General features: G+C 40.3%; 1 protein-coding gene across 5 annotated transcripts in view; it reads right to left on the minus strand.

The window, feature by feature from the left end:
* LOC309371525 (TLC domain-containing protein 4-B-like) overlaps nucleotides 1–19055 on the minus strand; it is a 30812-nt gene that overhangs the window by 2994 nt on the left and 8763 nt on the right. For 3 of the 5 annotated variants that reach the window (XM_081914313.1, XM_081914310.1, XM_081914314.1), the window contains exons 2-6: nucleotides 11437–11602; nucleotides 9067–9156; nucleotides 4883–4941; nucleotides 3009–3103; nucleotides 1727–1800 (exon numbers count right to left, since the gene is read on the minus strand). In XM_081914313.1, the coding sequence (XP_081770439.1) occupies nucleotides 1727–1800; nucleotides 3009–3103; nucleotides 4883–4941; nucleotides 9067–9156; nucleotides 11437–11594 (476 nt within the window). In that variant the 5' untranslated portion in view covers nucleotides 11595–11602. Of the gene's footprint in view, nucleotides 1–1726; nucleotides 1801–3008; nucleotides 3104–4882; nucleotides 4942–9066; nucleotides 9157–11436; nucleotides 11603–11928; nucleotides 12018–12929; nucleotides 13063–19055 lie in introns of those variants that run through there. The other 2 variants (XM_081914312.1, XM_081914311.1) reach the window with 2 other exon arrangements.

The raw sequence follows: 19055 nt of genomic DNA on the forward strand, positions 1-19055 counted from the left end.
TCTAAGCAATAAGGTTGAACCTTGATTTTTTTTTATGTATAAAGCTGCCTGTTTAAGTACAGGAACAGTATTAAAAAGAACACTAGTTAGTTAATTAATGCTGTGATAGCAAAGTATAGTAGTGTGGAATACACTCTTTACATCGACACAGTAAGCCAAACTACGGCTGACCAGGAATGTGTAAATGCAGCCATGTTAATGCTCAGGCTGCTCATGTTTTGTGATAGATTTTGACTGAAACCTTTGATGTATGCCAAAATTTATTAAAGTGACGGTTTAACAAAAAGCACCACCAGGAGAGAAAAAATTAGGCTATACCTTGCAAAAGATTAGGATGCACATACACAATACCTGACAATGAATACAAGTGCCAAAATTGTATCAGTTTACTGAATAGATTTCAAGTATCCTTGTATAAGGGAATTCCAATCTTGTATGTAAAGATTCCTCAGTTTATGTGACTAAAAGTAGTCTTGCTTAGAAAGGAAAACTGGCTGAAAATTGGTAATTGCTAACATTATTTTGCGTAGCAGCTTTGAAAGGATTTATGCCAGTTACAAAAAGGGGGAAATTTAATGATACAAAGCAAAATTTTGTTAAGAAAGTTAATACTAGTGTTTAAAAATGTTCCTCATTGCTCTGATAGGCTAACAAAAATAATTTATCTGTATGTAAAAGAGTGTCTCTCCCACTATCAACCATCTTCAGCCCTACAAACAGCTGCAGATGCCCTGTTGGTGGTGCCATGACAGGGCCTTATTGGAAGTAGTTCCCATTTATGAAATTCTCGTCCTTGTGGCTGGCTCTCTTTATTATCAACATTCAGGAAGAATTTAAAAACATACCTGTTCACCCCAGCATTTGATGGCTGAAATATACTGTACCTTGAAATTATTAACTGTGAGGATATGGGAGTGTTTTAAAATGTTTTCACATGCTTTTAAAACATTGTGGGTGTAGTTTTGCTGTTTTGTTGCTTTCCTCCCTGTGCAATTTTGGGAGGAAAGGTGGAATAAATATAAAATAAACTTAGGAATGCTAGAAGTATATAAAATGGCTACTACCGTTAACATTTGTGTTTGGAATCTAGTAAGACAAGATTGAATAAAAACAATAGCCTAAATAATAATATTAATTTCAATGGACATACTCTGAGTATAACTTACTTGGATGCCTCCCCAAAGTTTGTTTTCTTTTACAGTCTTTAACATGCTTGCCTTCACAACAACCCTTTGAAGTGGACTACTCTGAGGGACGCGGGTGGCGCTGTGGGTAAAACCTCAGCGCCTAGGACTTGCCGATAGTCAGGTCGGCGGTTCGAATCCCCGCGGCGGGGTGCGCTCCCGTTGCTCAGTCCCAGCGCCTGCCAACCTAGCAGTTCGAAAGCACCCCGGGTGCAAGTAGATAAATAGGGACCGCTTACTAGCAGGAAGGTAAACGGCCACGTGACCCAGAAGTGTCTTCGGACAGCGCTGGCCCCCGGCCTCCTAAGCGAGATGGGCGCGCAACCCCAGAGTCAGACACGACTGGCCCGTACGGGCAGGGGTACCTTTACCTTTACTGCCATTTCTAATATACTTTGATATGGATTGGAATACTACCTACTGAATGAACCGTATTGGAGCAAAGACCTGAACACAGGTCTTGCTGTGTAGTCCCTGAAATACATACTCTTGGCAACAGGCAAGTTAAGAACAGCTTATTAATGTAAGAAAATGTCACCTACCGCTGATTCACAAAAGGGGTAGATATTTCTGCAAGCAGACGAAAATTAGCAAAGTATGCCAGCAGTCCTCTTTCCTAGATAAAATAAGCATTATCACAATCAGAAATATATATAGAGAGAGAAAGTCTCAGAAAAGCAGTAGAAAAAAAATTATACAAGATTAAATATACAAATTGAAATAAACTATATATATTTCTACAAAATGCCAAATTCAATGTACATAATTAAACAGAATATACTTTAGAAAAGTGCTTAAACTCCCTCAGTTTGGTTCCCACACCACCTATGTACACCAAGTACTTAATGCACCTTGCATTCTGTTGTTAAAATTGTATAATGTTCAAAACTGAATTATATCTTCTAGAAAGGTCAAACCCAGGTTGGTGACCTTTTAGGGTACTTGAAATGGTTCAAGAAGGATCAGATGAGATATGAAATTAAGATCTGCTGACAAAATTGTAGTTTTACCCATTAACCCACAAAACCACATACTCAACAGAAACAAGTTGCATTATCAGAGACCTCTGTAGCTTTGTTTGCAAGAGCTCTGGCTTCAGCTAATGGAGATGAGCCTTCCTTTGCCATTGGCTCTGCTGCTAAGCTCTTATGTAATGCTTACAAACATTCCGGTTGCTCATAATTTTTTTAAACTGTCAGCACATCGTCCCAAATAAGACTGTGCTCTGTAGAAAAGAAGTTTTGAATCATGAGGGAAATTAGTTAGTTACAAACAAGTAAAAAAAAAAAGGTACACAAATAACAGAGTAGAACTACCAAATGTGAACCTCATCAATGCCTCTTCTAAAGGCTCTCTGCACTGGCATTTGAACCAAAGAAGAGCCAATCAAAGTAACTGGGTCCCTGGTGCCACCTGAAAAATAGGAAGCTGCAACACAACTGCTGACAGGAGTGAGGTTCCATCAGCATATTACAACTCTGCTCAAATATTTGCACTGGCTGCTGGAACAGTTAGATGCTATATAATGTGCAAGTTTTAAATTTGTTAAAAATTATATTTCTGTGAAGACATTGCTATGATCCCCTAGACCCCAAACTTTCCTATAACTAAGTATGTGTAGCCCAAATATTTTAATATCCCTCACCTTTTTACTCCACCCCCATTGCCATCCCTTTCTTCTGTCATTAGGGCAGGGACCTCTCCTTTCATTCTTTAGAAAGCACTATGCACATGGATGGCGCTCTATAAATGACTAATAACGTTCAAATTATGAATCCCACATGGCTCCTTGCTCTGCTATTACAAAAACAATACAACACTCACCAGTACAAAGTAGTAAGCATACAGAGCTACTAAATGGTGAATTACAAAATATATATCCCCAATCGCATTCCAGTAGAAAATAATAAGCAACAAATCTAAAAGAAAGAGAGAGAAATGAAAGGCTCAGTAATTTTCTTCAATCATTGTATTTCATCTTAAAGCATTTAATAGGCAATCATTTGGGGGCAAGGAAGAAGAATTAAAATAGGTATCAAATCATGCAAATACTCAGCAAGTGACAATGCTTCTCCTAATCTATGCTACAAAGAATCTGTAATAATTCCTGAAGTGAAAGCTGAGAGCAGAAATATAAATACAGTGTTGGGTGTCTCTGTCTGCAATACACACCAGCCAGTGCCAAGCTATAGCATGGTGACACAGCAATGCGGCACCTCATCCTAAGCAACGCTATATAAAACCCTTTCTCCATGAGTAGCCATTATACAATACTTAGCCTGTCAAAGCTTTCCCATGACTCCCATGTTGCTGCCATGTGTTGACTTGAATGCAGGTGTCCACTGTTTCAGGTAGATTTTGTGTATGTGTGGATAGGACCGGCCTTGAAAGGCATTTATGTTGTTCACCATTTTGTCTCAAAACACGCACATGCAAATTATCGGGTAGGCTGTTCAAGTTTAACACTTCTGCACCAGAGAGTTGAATAATTTTGTTGCAGAAATTGAATACAATAGTAGTTTCCCTTAAGAAATCTTAGGAGGTCATAGCACTGAAACTGAGACTTGCAATATAAAGTGTACAGGGGATTTCAATCTTATGCTGGGGAAAGTGCTTCATGTGCTGCTGACATTTTTAGCGAACGTGCTGAGCTTTCCTCCTTTCACAGAATAAAACTGAAAGCACCCATGAACAGAGCCACTAGATAGATATTGGTATAAATCAATTAGAATGATAAAATAATAATAGTCTACTTGCCAGTTCCATTGGGGATATATTTAATGCAATCTATTAAAAAAAACCAAGTCCAAACATCCCACTGCAGTGGGATGTCAAACTACTGACAATCAGAAAAGTGAAGGATTGGCAAAGGGCAGCTATAAAATAGATTGCAACCCTTTTTCGTGGTATAAGGGTTATAGTTTCCAGCATATCATCAGGAAATAGAGCCCCAAGCCTGGATTGTGGCACCTAATCATATGACAGTGCTGCTTCCCACTAATATGAACATCAGGTATAAATAATCAAGCCAATTTTAAAGTTGTTTCAAATTCCATATGGTTGCTTGGATGTTGCTATCCATTACCCCTGCACAGCATCCACAGTTAATAATAAATCCCACCCCACAATGCCGAAAGCACTTTTGAAAATTATTTTTGGTTTTGCCATAAGTTTTAGGGCCTAAAAGAAAAGATGCATATTCACGTATGCATTTTTTGCAGCCCTTTAAGATGGACAGGGGGCGGGGGGGGGGGGGTAGGTTCAACTTTCACAGGAACAAAACTGAACCGACCAGAAGATGCTTGCCATCTGGTTTAGTTAGCTTCTCTTCCCCTTCGTTGCACTGCTACAGTTATCAAATTACTGGTGCCAGATCAGGGTTACTGCAGTGGGGCAGGGGGGAGGGGAGGGTAATTCCTGTTGCTTCAGAGGAATGACTGGCTGTATTCAGCCTTGGAGTATTAGAAGCTGGCAGAGGAACTATAAGCTTACAACATTACAATATTGTTGGTAAGCATATAATCATATTTCCCACCAGCATGTTCCCCCCACTCCCAACACAAAAGGCAAGGAAGGTGAATTCTGCTTTCTAAGAAACAGGGTTTCCTAAAGGCTTGGTAGATATTATTATTGTAAAAAGTTAAGTTGTGCATGGTGCAAGTTACAACAAACTTTACAAATAACGTTGTATACTTTACCAGAAATGAGGTAGCCTGAAGTAATAGCAAGGTTTAGTTGCACTGTAGAAGGCTCACCCCTATAAACAATGACACAAAGGATGCAAAATTATAACACATGCATGACAAGTACATATATGTATATTAGTTAACACACATGGAAATATTTGCCTCCTTGCCCCAGAAAAACACCCTGCCTGCCGTCATGCCCCCTTTTCTACCCTCCCACACAATTTGGGATGGTGTAGGAAATAAGAAATATTTAACTAACCGTGACAGATGACAAAAAGGCAAAGTAGCAGCTCTTCAACAAATAGCTTATTAAGAGTATGGACTATGGAAGATGGAGAAACTCTTCACTCTTCACTGAAAAAGTAAAACTACTTGGGCCTCTCTAGTCTTGTTCACTTGCAAGCCATAGAACACGATTTTGGCCTCTTTATACCAATGGTTTTCAGAGCCATTCTGTGACATTTTTCCTCTTTCTTTCTGCTGCTTTGCTAGTTTTTATAGGGCCAACAAGCAACATGCTAATCTATTACTGACTGATGGCCAAACCAGTCTGTCAATCTTTCTGCCACCACCTTCACCCTTTATGGGGGTTCGATGGGTTGTGACTCTGTACGCAGGAAATGGTAGATTGTCCTGTGTCTTCTGCTCCCAAACCTTTACTGATTAGGCTAGATGTATAGATGAAAATGGAGGTGGAGAAGCTTTTTCAGCCCAAGAGTCATTTATCTGCATGGGCAAACATTTGGATTTTTTGTTTGTTTTTCAAATTTTAAAACATTTTTATTAATACAGTTTGATAATACAAAACAATCCCCCGCTTGTCTCATAGAAGAGACACAGGGAGTCAAAAACTATTTTATCCTGTCTTTGTAGTTGCATAAACAATAAAACACAAATCTGCAACAAATGCAGGGGCTACATGCCAGGAATAGGTGGGGCCAGAGGTAAAAATGGGTGGAGCAACAGATGCAGAAAGAGTCACATTCCAGCCTCACAAAAGTCTGAGGCTGGACATACACCCTCCTGCAAAATCTCTCCATCCTTCATCCTGGCAAGCAAAAGGCATTATCACACTTCAAGGACACATTCTAGCCAGGCAAAAGCAATTGAGAATGATGAGGAGTTTATGAGAGACACACTACAGATATATCTCACATGTACACAATGATCCCCAGTGATGCAACATATGAACCTGATAGACAAGACAGAGGATTAGGCTTCAAATTAATGCAAGACCTATTTTTGAGCCTTAAATAAATCTAAGTTTTGTGAATCTTCATTGCAACCTTTTACCTGAAGAATGTAGCCAACATAAAAGGAAGAAAAGTGGCTGTGGCAAGCTTGTCATTCCCCTGTAATTTTCACCTACATTTAGATTGCAATTTCCCAGACTTAATTATATTTGCCTCTAATTGTTCCAATTCTCAAATGGCAAGAAAGAGTTCCTAATTAAAAAAGAAAATCTTTCATAAACTGACTTTGGAGCTTAAGTCTGCCTTCTCTAGGGAGAAGGCAAATTTTAAACCATGATCATACAATATCGTTTCAATTTCATCAGCATTTCAGTGTTTATCATCAGTCATAAAGTCAACTAAAATCAAACCATGGCGGACTAATCAAAAAATGGAAAGCAAACTCTTGCTGTACTAAACATCAAAAGGAGTGTGCAAAGGGAATTCCAATCATAGATAGACCACATGCGTCCAGGTTCTAAAGGTAAAGGTAAAGGTACCCCTGCCCATACGGGCCAGTCTTGCCAGACTCTAGGGTTGTGCGCTCATCTCAGTCTATAGGCTGGGAGCCAGCGCTGTTCGCAGACACTTCCGGGTCACGTGGCCAGCGTGACAAGCTGCATCTGGCGAGCCAGCGCAGCACACGGAACACCGTTTACCTTCCCGCTGGTAAGCAGTCCCTATTTATCTACTTGCACCCGAAGGTGCTTTCGAACTGCTAGGTTGGCAGGCGCTGGGACCGAACGACGGGAGCGCACCCCACTGCGGGGTTTCGAACCGCTGACCTTTCGATCGGCAAGTCCTAGGCGCTGAGGCTTTAACCCACAGCGCCACCCGCATCCTTGTCCAGGTTCTACACAGTGTATAAACATTGCATCAATGTAAATTGTATAAAACCATTTAGGCCTAATAAGTAGAAGCAAGTTTGTTTCCACTTAAAACAATGTGCTCACTTAAAAAAAAGTGATCCTAGGTTTCGGTTGCAATCCAACACCCACAGCAGGGATGTACAGAGCTTTGGGGCCATCAAAGCATTTGAAGCCAGGATGGACGGGAGTAAGTAGACTGCTGTGCACAACCGAGAGCAACAAATAGGCCTGGATCGGGAACCAAAATATACAGGGTGGTTCATTCCCTCATCACTTTCACAACACCTCATTTTCTACAGGCTGCTGCCAGCATGGATCTTACAGGTAGTCTTCCCCCAACACACACACACACATTGTGGAGAAGGGGGAAGTGAGCACAAAGTGACGCTAGTGTTACTCCAGCAGTAACCAACTTACCTGGGAAAGCTGGACAGAGGGATACCTCCATTTCAACTCTCTCCCCCAAGCCCAGCATAAGGAGGGAGGGCTTAGATTGCTCTGCCCATCATGAATAACATTTCACCTTGATTCTCATGATAGCGAGCCAACAGCAAGTTGTAGCTGAATTTTCTTGTGAAGATGTTTGCACAGTTTTCTGGCAATTGTTGCTTGATTATTTTTTTAAAAAGGAAAGTATGAGAACAAACTGAAACTCAGCAGACATATGCAGATAAGGCATACAAACTGCAGTGCCAAGAACTACTGTCCCACTCCACAAATTAGCTGAAAATATGAATCCAGAAGGGAATTATTTCTGTACACACCACTGTACGCCTCAAAACCAGCAACAAAAACTTGAAGCTTCAAAATTAATGAGAAGCTCCAGTTTGATCTTCAGCAACGGAAGTGGAATCCTACATTTTATTTGCTATTAAAAACTTAGTAGCGGTGGTAGAGAAAGAATCAGGCACTTTTTACTGCATTAGACAAGTAGATGCTGCTGAAAGAAGAGCTTAATATAGCCTTTAAACCTTCTTATTCCCCAACATGCTAGCTAAATCACAGCTAACTGAAGATTGAAACTATTTCAAAGCTGATCCAAAGAACTCCTAGTCTAACAAAGGAAACTAGTTCTCTCCCTGAATAATCAGGCATTTAAGAAAGTTTATGTCAGTAGATTTATGTCAGTTTCTTAATATATTTAAAATCAGGTAAGTCCTCCCCCCATCCCCTGTACAGAAATCTAACCCGTTATTATTGTAATGCTCCCCAGGTGGAATTAAGAGCAGGTAAAGGGAATAAAAAGCACACAATCCAATGAGTTGCTTCCAATAGCAACTAGCCACATTTCTCTTGTGCTGCTTTTCAGTAAAAATGCAAGATCAATACCAACATTCATTTTCTAGAAAGACTACCCTTGTTTTGCAATGCTTTGTGTCATCTTTACAAAACGTTTTAGGAAGCAAAGTGGCCTCAAACAGAGATTCTGAAAAAGGAATCTATAATTTCATGCAGAGTTTATACCAGCAAACCATGCTGAACCTCAGCTACCTGCATCAGCACCTTATTAAGAAAAAGTATGCACAGTATTGGCTGTCTAATTCTTAATGCTGCCACAGAGTTCTCATCCACACGTTTTATTTGTGGTATCTCATGTTATTATTTACTTATTAAATTTATATCCCGTTCTTCCTCTCGAAGGAGCCCAGGGCAGCAAACACATCCACAAGCAAAACACACACAAAAAGGCATTGTAACATTCTCTTATCCAGTGGTTTCATGGTTGCCAGGAGCAGCATCCTTCAGCCATCAAATACCTGGGTAAACAATGGTCATAGCGGTAAACAGTATTTATTTAGACAGAAGGTGGTGATGATGGTATCAGTGAGGAAGCTTAAATGAATTTTATCACTGTAAAGGCAACTTCAATAAGCAACTCTGATAATCCAGAGCCTCAGAATTCTTCTCCACATTATAGCCAACACAAATAAGAAACAACACTTTAGAACTTTTGTACAATTGGTAGAGGTAAATGTCTTATGCTTTAAATTAAGTCTGGAAATAATTTGAGTAGCATAGTGAAGAGCAATGGAACAGTCGAGTGGGGCAAGGAAAAGGGGAGAGAAGATTTACAAGCAAGAATGTGCCTTACCAAACATGGTCAGCATTTACAGCTTCATCGTACAATAAAATATACAAACAAAATACTCCAACCAACAAGGCATGGAATGATGATACCGTCCTGAAAAGAAAAGAAAAAACACAACCCAATTAGGAATTAACTGGACTTAAAATTGGGGGAGCTGGGTGCAACAATTATATGCTTCTAGAAATTCTCAAAATATTTAAACCTCAGTCAGAAAAGCCTGCCATTAATACAGATTGCAAAATAGTATCCAAGGAAAATAGTTTTGAGTTGAGAGTCACCTACATTAGAATGTTTCAAAGTGCTTGTTCTGCATGTAGGAAACTGTATTATTATTATTATACGGCAATGCCATCCAAAAGATGGGCAGATATGAGTTTCAAAGAACTCACCCATTGCAGGCCATTATCTAGTTTACTTCATAGTGAGAGAGGGAGACCTTAGCTACCAGGCTCCCTACAAAGAAAGAGTAGGATAACACCAAAAAAGGGGGTTCCCTGTTATTATATACAATGGTACCTCGGGTTAAGAACTTAATTCGTTCTGGAGATCTGTTCTTAATCTGAAACTGTTCTTAACCTGAAGCACCACTTTAGCTAATGGGTCCTCCCGCTGCTGCTGCGCCGCCGCTGCACGATTTCTGTTCTCCTCCTGAAGCCAAGTTCTTAACCCGAGGTAATATTTCTGGGTTAGCGGAGTCTGTAACCTGAAGCGTCTGTAACCTGAAGCGCCTGTAACCCGAGGTGCCACTGTACTATTCATTTTCAAAAGGCCATTGCAGAAGCAGATTTAGGGCAGAGCTATAGTTCTGCCATACTGGGCACCAAGTCTAGGGAGTACCACAGGGCGCCACAACTATGTCCGTAGAGAATTGAGCAGAATGGAAGACCAGAGGTGGGAGGCACAAAATTTTGGCCTCACAGGGTGCTGCTGAAATTTGAAAGACTGAAGTCCATCTCTGGCCACTGTCATTTGTGTCCCAAGGTTCAAAGTGCTTCATACACTCTGCAGATAACTGTCCCAGCTTAACACATCAGGTATCAGAAACTTGAATTGATGTTGTTTAAGCTTCACTTAAGAAAAGAGAAATTTACAGAAAGAAAGTGAAACTTTTGTGGGTTCACCACACATCTCAGAGATAAAACACTGAACAAACATTATCTTCCACTCACTTTGGGGCTTCAGTTAAGAAACGCCTAACACAAACTTTGCCTGTTGTAATGCCACTCCTTTAACGGCAATTGGTAAACAGTCTTCCAATATCCATTCATTTGGCACCACTCCAACAGAGAAAGATGCGCACCACTAAGTATATTCTCTTAGAAATATGGAGTAGTATTTTTCCTTACACCACAAGTAGATCTCACATTCAACTGCAATACTTTCAATGTGAAAGATGCATTTAGAGCACTATTTTATAAATTGCTAAGTAGTTCATTTTCCCCGTGTCAAATTTTAAAACGGAAATTCCTCAGAGCAGGGACCTGTCCTCTTGAACTCTGTAAAGTGCCGTGCGAACTGATAAAGCTATATTTTTGTATGAGATTAATGGTTTCTCCCACAAGAGTTCTGCAAAATATCACTTAGGCAACAAAATGCAATGCATATCTGCAGTGGGGGGCAGGAGGATCGCAGGCAAGATGTGCCTATCACAAATCAGTTGGTGTGTATATTTTCATAATTAAGAACAAACATAAACTGCATCTCAGTGGTCAATTCATGGAAGGCAAGGAATCAGCAAACAGGATACCATCCAATATTTCCTTATAAGTCTCATACTAAATTCCATAAAAAGTACTTCTTGTGCTCTTATCAGTTTATTTAGGACAAGACAACACTGTTTCCACTTTGCCCATTTTTGCTCATTTAACAGTAAACACTCAGCAGATGAAGTTTTCTAGTACTGAACTGAAGTAACAGAGAAAGCTTACATTAGTTTATATGCAACTGACTGCTCTTAAAAGCACAGAAGCAGGGCCAGTAAATAAGATGGCACCCCTAGGTAACCACATATATTTTTCTACAACTCAGTAATATGCACACTATGTAAACAAAGTTAAAGACAGCATCAAAATGGCAACCAAGGTTCATTAATATTTTTAAATTCTAACTCAAGTCACTTTAATTTCAAATTTTTTTATCAGTACTTATTTATTATTTCAATTTATATCTCACTTTTCAACATATAACATCTAAAGCAGCTTTTGTGTAAAGAAAACAAATATTTTTACGGTACCCAAACAAAGGAACTAAGATCAATTGATTTTTCGAGGTACCAGTATGTTCTTTTGGCAAGTGTGCTAGGAAGCACAACTGAATTGTTACAAGTTTTTGAAAATCTATTAATAGTTGTATCCCATTGTTTATAAACTTTACCTTGAATTCCATTCGATCTTCTTCTTTTGGTCAAGACTGCTAAAACCAGAAGTTACACGTGCAGAAATCCAAGAACTGAGCACGTGGAAGAGAAGTTGAGATATAGCAAAACTGCTAACAGCAACACCCAAATTGAGTTTACTGAAGGCAGACATCATTCTTCAGCCTGTTAAGGGAAGAAGAAGAAGGGGGGGGGGAGTTCCTTAATTCAGGCATGGATTGTCAATGGAGTATAAGCAAAGCAACAATCATGTCAATTTAAATAACAACATGAAACACAGAAGCTACAACTCTCAACAGCCGTGGGTAGAAGCGAAACAAGTATGCATAAACCTGGAGGTGTCCAGCAGGGTGATTGGGCTCTATTAAAGAAAAACACCTTTTGCTGCATACAAGTTTATTCCCTGCTCACAGTCCAGCTTTCTTGAATTGCAACTATAGTTTTAAAACCTTTCTAATACCAACACACACACTAAATAGATTGGCCCTGACCTCTCAAGTTATGCCAGCTGGGCAAGGGATATGATTTTCACTACATCCTCTACACCAGGATAACTCAAAAGTAAAAGTTATGACAGTGCTGTGTCATCATTGTGCCATCATAACTTTAAGTCAGCCAGCTACACAGTTGTAACTGTGACAGCATAAGGGAGGGAAAGGAAGGGAGTTAAAGAGGAGTGCCCAGGTAAGTCAGAACTAGGGTTGCCATGTGTCCTCTTTTTCCCAGAACACGCCTTCTTTTCCGGGGGTAAAATTTGGGACAAATTGCATTTATTTGCTTTGAATGGCCGCCATAGCATCCTCTCTTTTGCTTTTCAAAATATGGCAACCCTAGTTGGAAACTTATCCTTCTCAAGGGCTGGGTCCAGTATCCCCACAACACTGGTGTGAATTAACGGCAGCAAAATACCCACACAAAAAGAAGAATTCAAGGCAGTGATGGCCAAACCTGGCCCTCCAGCTGTTTGGGGACTACAATTCCCATCATTCCTAGCTAACAGGACCAGAGGTCAGGGATGATGGGAATTGTAGTCCCCCAAACAGCTGGAGGGCCAAGTTTGGCCATCACTGATTCAAGGCAACAAACCCCAAAGCCACAGAAGACAAAATACTAGCTCAGTAGCCAATCACAAGACTTTCCCAGGAACATAAACTAGGAGAGAAGCAGAGCTCACAAACCAAGACCTACAGCCTAGCCACATCACTCTGTCCCCATGTAGTTTGGACAAGGAAAATACAAGTGGAGTTCCCCAAATGCCATTGGTGACCACCTCACACTCGTAACTCATTTTTCCTTGTAGAATATGAAACAAGGCACACTGAGTAAAATGAAGAGAAGTGAGACACATCGTTTGACTCAGTGTTCGAAATTCCCCAAGTGTCAGGCACGTTTTACTACTGGTGCAGGTCCAATTGCGACTACGTGGAGATTACTGGACACCAGGTTGGCAACCATGGTTTAAAAAACCTCTGCCTTAGTCCATTGTTAATACCATTTCCCATTTCCACTGTGTGTTTTTCCTCCTCCTTGCATGCTAGGACAAGTGAATTGCTGTAAGAGCAAGCGATGTTGTTGAGATCATAGAATCATAGAACTGTAGTGTTGGAAGGGACCCCAAGGGTCAGGGAGTCCAACTCCCTGGTGAGTAGACATTCCGTTGTGGCGACCGTAACCTAGGTTTAAGGTGCCATTTGGTGTCTATATATACATATATATCCGAGTTTCTAAGCCTATTTGTTCTAGGAGGTACAGAGTTTTAACTACAGTACATTTCATATAGCTAAATGTCCTGCATGAACCGAAAGTGCATCCTAGGATACACCCAACACTCTCAAGTGGTTGTAAATTACAGGGTAAGATCAATAGTGATGTGAAGGAACCTCCATTACTGATCTTACTGGTAAAGCTTAATAAACCTCCAGAAAAGCCCAAGGTTTCCTATAACACTTTGAAAATCCCTGGTGCAGATTAAAAGCACTTCATAAGAACCAGGCTTAGACCTATAAAATGTCTATAACTTGGAAGAGTATCTATGCTTTACATTAAATATGTTTAACAGACATGATTTGTGCAGCCTACCAAAACAGTGTTGTATCAATTAGCCATAACCCCGAGAGACTAGATCACAACCCTGTAGACAATTTCTAATTTCAGCAGGAAATCCAATGAGGTTCTTTGGGGGGCAATTTACAGACCTTATTAAGAAACAATTTCCAAAGAGTGTTGACAAATGAGATAATTTTTTTTCAAGGTGCATTGATTTAATCTGCTAGGCAAAGCAAACAAAATCTGGAACACACATGACTGTGTTTAGCTTGTGTTCAAAGTATTTGATTCAAAACCATAAAACAAAGTTTGGAGCACATATACTTATATGGGACGTATGCTTATCAATTCTGTGCTAAGAGCACCACTTTTTAGCTATCTCTGTTTTTACCATTTTGCCAATTCCCCATGCAAACCTGATGGCAAGATTGAACTGAAAATAATTCATAGATCTAGCATGAATTGTCACTGAGTGGATCCTGTCTGCTTTTTAAAACTAAGGGCTGATTTAGTAACTATAAAGTCATGGTCTATCTAACTATAATCAGTAGCAAAATTCTTAATACAGATAGGTAGCCGTGTTGGTCTGCCATAGTCAAAACAAAAAAATTCCTTCCAGTAGCACCTTAAAGACCAACTAAGTCAGTTCTTGGTATGAGCTTTCGTGTGCATGCACACTTCTTCAGATACACTCTTCAGATATCTGAAGAAGTGTGCATGCACACGAAAGCTCATACCAAGAACTGACTTAGTTGGTCTTTAAGGAGCTACTGGAAGGAATTTTTTTGTTTTAAAATTCTTAATGCCACCAATATTCTCCCTAAGCTAATGGCTTCCTGTTGATCCATAAAACCAGAAGCTGAAATATATGTGCAGAAGCAGCCTTCTGTACATTTTTTCCCTTCGGAATTGTTTCTCCCAAATGCAAAATGATGCTATACAGGCAGTTTATTTTGTTAGTGCCCTGCGCACCTTTACTGTGCACCAGTTCTGTTTGTTTGAACAAATGCTTATTTGTAATCCTATAGAGCAACACTACACCAATAACATTAGACATGTACCATTTTTAAACTATAGAATACAGTAATACTTTTAAATATTATTAACACTTAGAATCTCTAGTAAGCACAGATTTTTAACTAGCTACCAAAAGCAGCCATTTTTTTGTTCCAGAGTGCTTATGAATGAACTGTTACACTGTAACCCTATGCATAATTAGGCTGCAGCCCTATATATACTTACCTGAGTGCATGTCCTATTGAATTTACTGGGGCTTACATCTGAGTAGATATGTATAGGATTGCACTTAAGTTTCAAAAAGAGTCCAGTAGTGGTGGACAAATTTACTTCCAAATAAATATGAGTAAGATTAGGCTGTAAAAGTTACACAAAAATCAAAGGCAATGTTAAACCTATAACTATACCTAATATTCCAACTCCATATCATCATACAATTATTTTGAGCTACTTTCATGCAACCCGAACAGCTAACAATTGGCCAAGCCTTGCTAATAAGTTATTACAAAACAGCCATCTAGCTGAACATTTGTGCATGCATTTCAACACCATAATGGAACTCAAGAAACGGGTCTTGGCAACAAGGAACCACGTCACATATCTTCTAAAACTGAAACAGCTCAATAAAAGAGATACAAATCTGATTCTGGGCAGTACATTTTCACCAACTGGCGAGGCCTCAGAATTGTCATTAAGTATTAGGTGGGTAAAGGTTGTCACTCCTGACTTATGTATTGAAATAGTCCATGGCTATTCTCCTCTAAATGACTTCTGGACCTCTCAACATGCACTTCCTCTGGAGCAAAAAACACAAAGATAATAGGAAATTGTCAAACTCAGCCATTTTAAAATACCGTTTCAAGTTTGGCCACTGCTTTTCATAGATACAACATCTCTCATACAAACATCTTCCATACCCACCCTAATTCAATGATAATCAATAATCAGGTGTTTCCATCCCAAGGTCCTTGCATAGATTATATATACATAAACTGTTAAGTGTATACATAAACAGAATGAATCCTGGTAAGGCAGAACTATGCTATGAGTAGGTGGTAAACAACCTGTTTTAGACAGGGCTGCACTACCTGTGAAAGAGCAGTTCATAGTCTGGGGATACTCCTAGAAACAGGATTGCCACTTGATGCCCAGACAGCATGAGTCACCAAAGTAACTTACCCTCTGATCATCTCCAGTTTCGTTTATTATCCTGTGATCTACATGGGGCTACCCTTGAAGACTGTTCAGAAGCTACAACTAGTACAGAATGTGGCAGCCCAAGAGCCAAGTGGGGTGGCTTATTGTAACCATACAACAGCAGTTTTATGAGAGTAGCACTGGTTGCTACTGCTGCTATGCCCAACTCAAGGTGTTGCTGTTGACATATCAAAACCCTGAACAAAATACTTGAAGGAACACCTGTCCCAGTATCAACCTGCCTGGGCCCAGAGATCTGTAGGAACAATACTTCCAGGGGCCCATCATAGTTGATATATCATGACTCCTTCTCTGTGGTGGCACCCCAGTGATGGAACTCCCTTCCCATCCAAAATGCTACTATACACTTTTTAATGGCAATTGAAGCTGTATCTCTTCACCAAAGTTTCTGGTGAGGTCAATCAGTGTTGCCCTTTAATAAGGGGAGGGGGGACTGCTTTCTACTATTTTTGTGTAAATCGCCCTGAAATACTGCCTAGCCACTGCAATATAGAAATTTGTTGAAATAAAACAAAATTAACAAGTCTTACTCATGGACCTTAGAACTTGAATTCCAAATCACCCTTAGAACGCAACTGCTTGGTCCAAAACTGCTAATGCCCTCCGAGATACCACAGCTTTTAAGAAAAAGGCAACCTAATAAGCTATGACCAAACCAAAGACATCAATGCAAACTGATAACGGCATCAAGAGAAGCAATATCCTGTGGATAAAATTACAAGAGCGAAAAGTTCAAAGGACAAGAAAAAATTCCATGACACGCTGCCCAGTCAAATGGAAGTACCCTACCAAACAGGTTTCAAAGAAAATAGGAAACTACCCAAATATCATTTCTTTGCACCATCATCTCCTCTCCAAACATAATTATGCCTCATGCAAAGGAATTAAATAAAGGCATTCATCCCAACAGCTCCAATCCAAAACTGTCCATATTCAAAAGACATTTTGCCTTATAATCTCTGCATTCATTTTGTTTACATTATCGCCTAGCACCTGCTTATTGCCAGCATGTCAGGTTCCCAAAGATGCCTTAATTATGGGGAACTCCATATGCACTGTGAATTAGAAGCAATATACGGTAATTCCTGAAGAAATTCACATATATTTTAAACCTTAAAGCAGCCTATGCGCACACTTACTTGAGAGTAAGCCCCAGTAGGAATTATTCCTAAGTAACCTTATATAGACATAGATAGCTGTACTGGATTTTTACATATGAAGAGCAAAGGAGAATGATATTAACAAAGAAACAGAAATAGAAGGGTTCCCCCCCCCCCACGCACATTGATTCAAACAAATATAAAACTAGTAAGAGATTAGCATCAAAAGACCCATGTGGAATTAGTATATAGAAAGCAGCAAGGCAATACTCAATTATGGCAGCAGTGATAGAAAATATTTTCTCACTTGGAAAACTGAAACTTGAAGGCAGCACTTCAGTAACAGGCTTGACACAGAAAAGTAAATAGGCTACGATAGTACTAGTGTGGCTTGACTGACCAGACACTAAGTATTCTACAGCTCCACTAAATTATACCACATAATAGATAAGGAGTTAAATACTGCCTTTGAGAACTATGGCATTCTCTCGAGGCAGTTCAAAATAACACTCATAAAACAGATTCAAAAATAAAATGCATAGTAATAACCATATGAAAACCAGAAATCAAATGACAGCAAAGATTAAAATTACAAGGGCATTATGAATCAGTAAATAGTTGGTGTAAGAAACCAGATTATTAAAGTGTACAGTGGTACCTCGGGTTAAGAACTTAATTCGTCCTGGAGGTCTGTTCTTAACCTGAAACTGTTCTTAACCTGAGGTACCACTTTAACTAATGTGGCGTCCCGCTGCTGCCGTGCCGCCGCCTCGTGATTTCTGTTTTCATCCTGAAGCCAAGTTCTTAACCCGCGGTACTATTTCTGGGTTAGCGGAGTCTGTAACCTGAAGCATCTGTAACCCAAGGTACCACTGTACTTAAAAGCAGGTAATGAGGGAAACAAAAACAGTTCCTGTGGAGCCACAAGGCTTGACAACCTGACAACCCTTACGGGTAAATCCAAGAGCAGGGCCTCCACAGCCAATCTTAAAGGCTGCTGCAGATAGTCCTTTAAATAACCTGACCTGTTTAAATAACCTGACCTGAGCTGTTTAGGCTTTTAAAAAGGTAACATCTAGCATTCAAAATTGAGCTTGGAAGTGCATTAGGAGCCAGTGCAGCTGGTGCAGAATTGGTGTTGCAGGCCCTTATCACATGGCCTTCACACCTCTTGTCACACTCTCAAGGTATGCACCTAGCCCTTCAAAAGAAGTGCAACCCAATACAACACCAGTGACACACACCTTCACCCAGATCACATTTCTCCACCCACATTACACCTGTCTTATCTGATCTAAATGCCAGCTTGTTTGCCCTCAGCCATCTCATGCTACCTCCAGACACTGTTCAAGACTTCCGCAGCTTCCCTGGGACAAGCAGGTGATGACACAGCAGCCTTTGGCACAAACTTGGGAAGCAGTAAATAGTAGTTTGAGCAATACCAGCAGGAAGTGGGAGGATGTGCCTTCTCTCATTTTTAACGTGTAGCGTAGTAGTCTTAGTGCTGGATGAAGACTAGTGAGGGCTGAGGTTCAAATTCCCATTCAGTGAGGAACAGGTGAATGACCTCAGGCCAACCATCAACTCTCAGCCCAAACTACTTTACACTGCAAGTACAAAATGTGAGTGGAGAGAACCATGAGCTCCTCAGAGGAAAGGCATGATATAAACAAGTTCAAACCTCTGGGTCAGTTCTGTCAACGGCTTCATTTAGACGCTGAAAAGCATGGGAAATAAGATGGAATCCTGAAGCACCCAAAAGGCCACAGGGTGGAGCAGGTGTCTCTCAGCCCTAATTTCTGGGCTTGCCACTCTAGAAACGGCTCCCAATTCCAGAAGGAAACCATAGACAATGGAATCCAAGGCTATTGAGCGATCCAGGAGAACTAACAGCATTGCATGCAAACCTGGTCCGTTTCTAGCATCATCCACCAGTGTGACGAGGCTGTTTATGTCCCCACATCAGGTCAGAAATCTGGAATGGATCCAAGTAATCAACATTATCCGCTACTACTTGGAGTGTCCAGGAAGCGGTCTCTCCCCCCCCCCCCCATGTAAATAAATCTGTGCGGTACTTAAAAGCATTGAAGTCCAAAAGTGTAAGAAGTCTGGGCCGAATCTTTGGTGCATTGTTTCAAAGCGGACAGGCTACTTTCACAGCAGGGAGACAGCAGCACAGCCTAAGCTACAGTTAAGACTCAATTTGAGGTTGGTACCTGGGCCCTCTCTTCTTGTTT

Source organism: Podarcis melisellensis (genome assembly GCF_964234715.1).
Source record: "Podarcis melisellensis genome assembly, chromosome: 6".
Taxonomy (NCBI): domain Eukaryota; kingdom Metazoa; phylum Chordata; class Lepidosauria; order Squamata; family Lacertidae; genus Podarcis; species Podarcis melisellensis.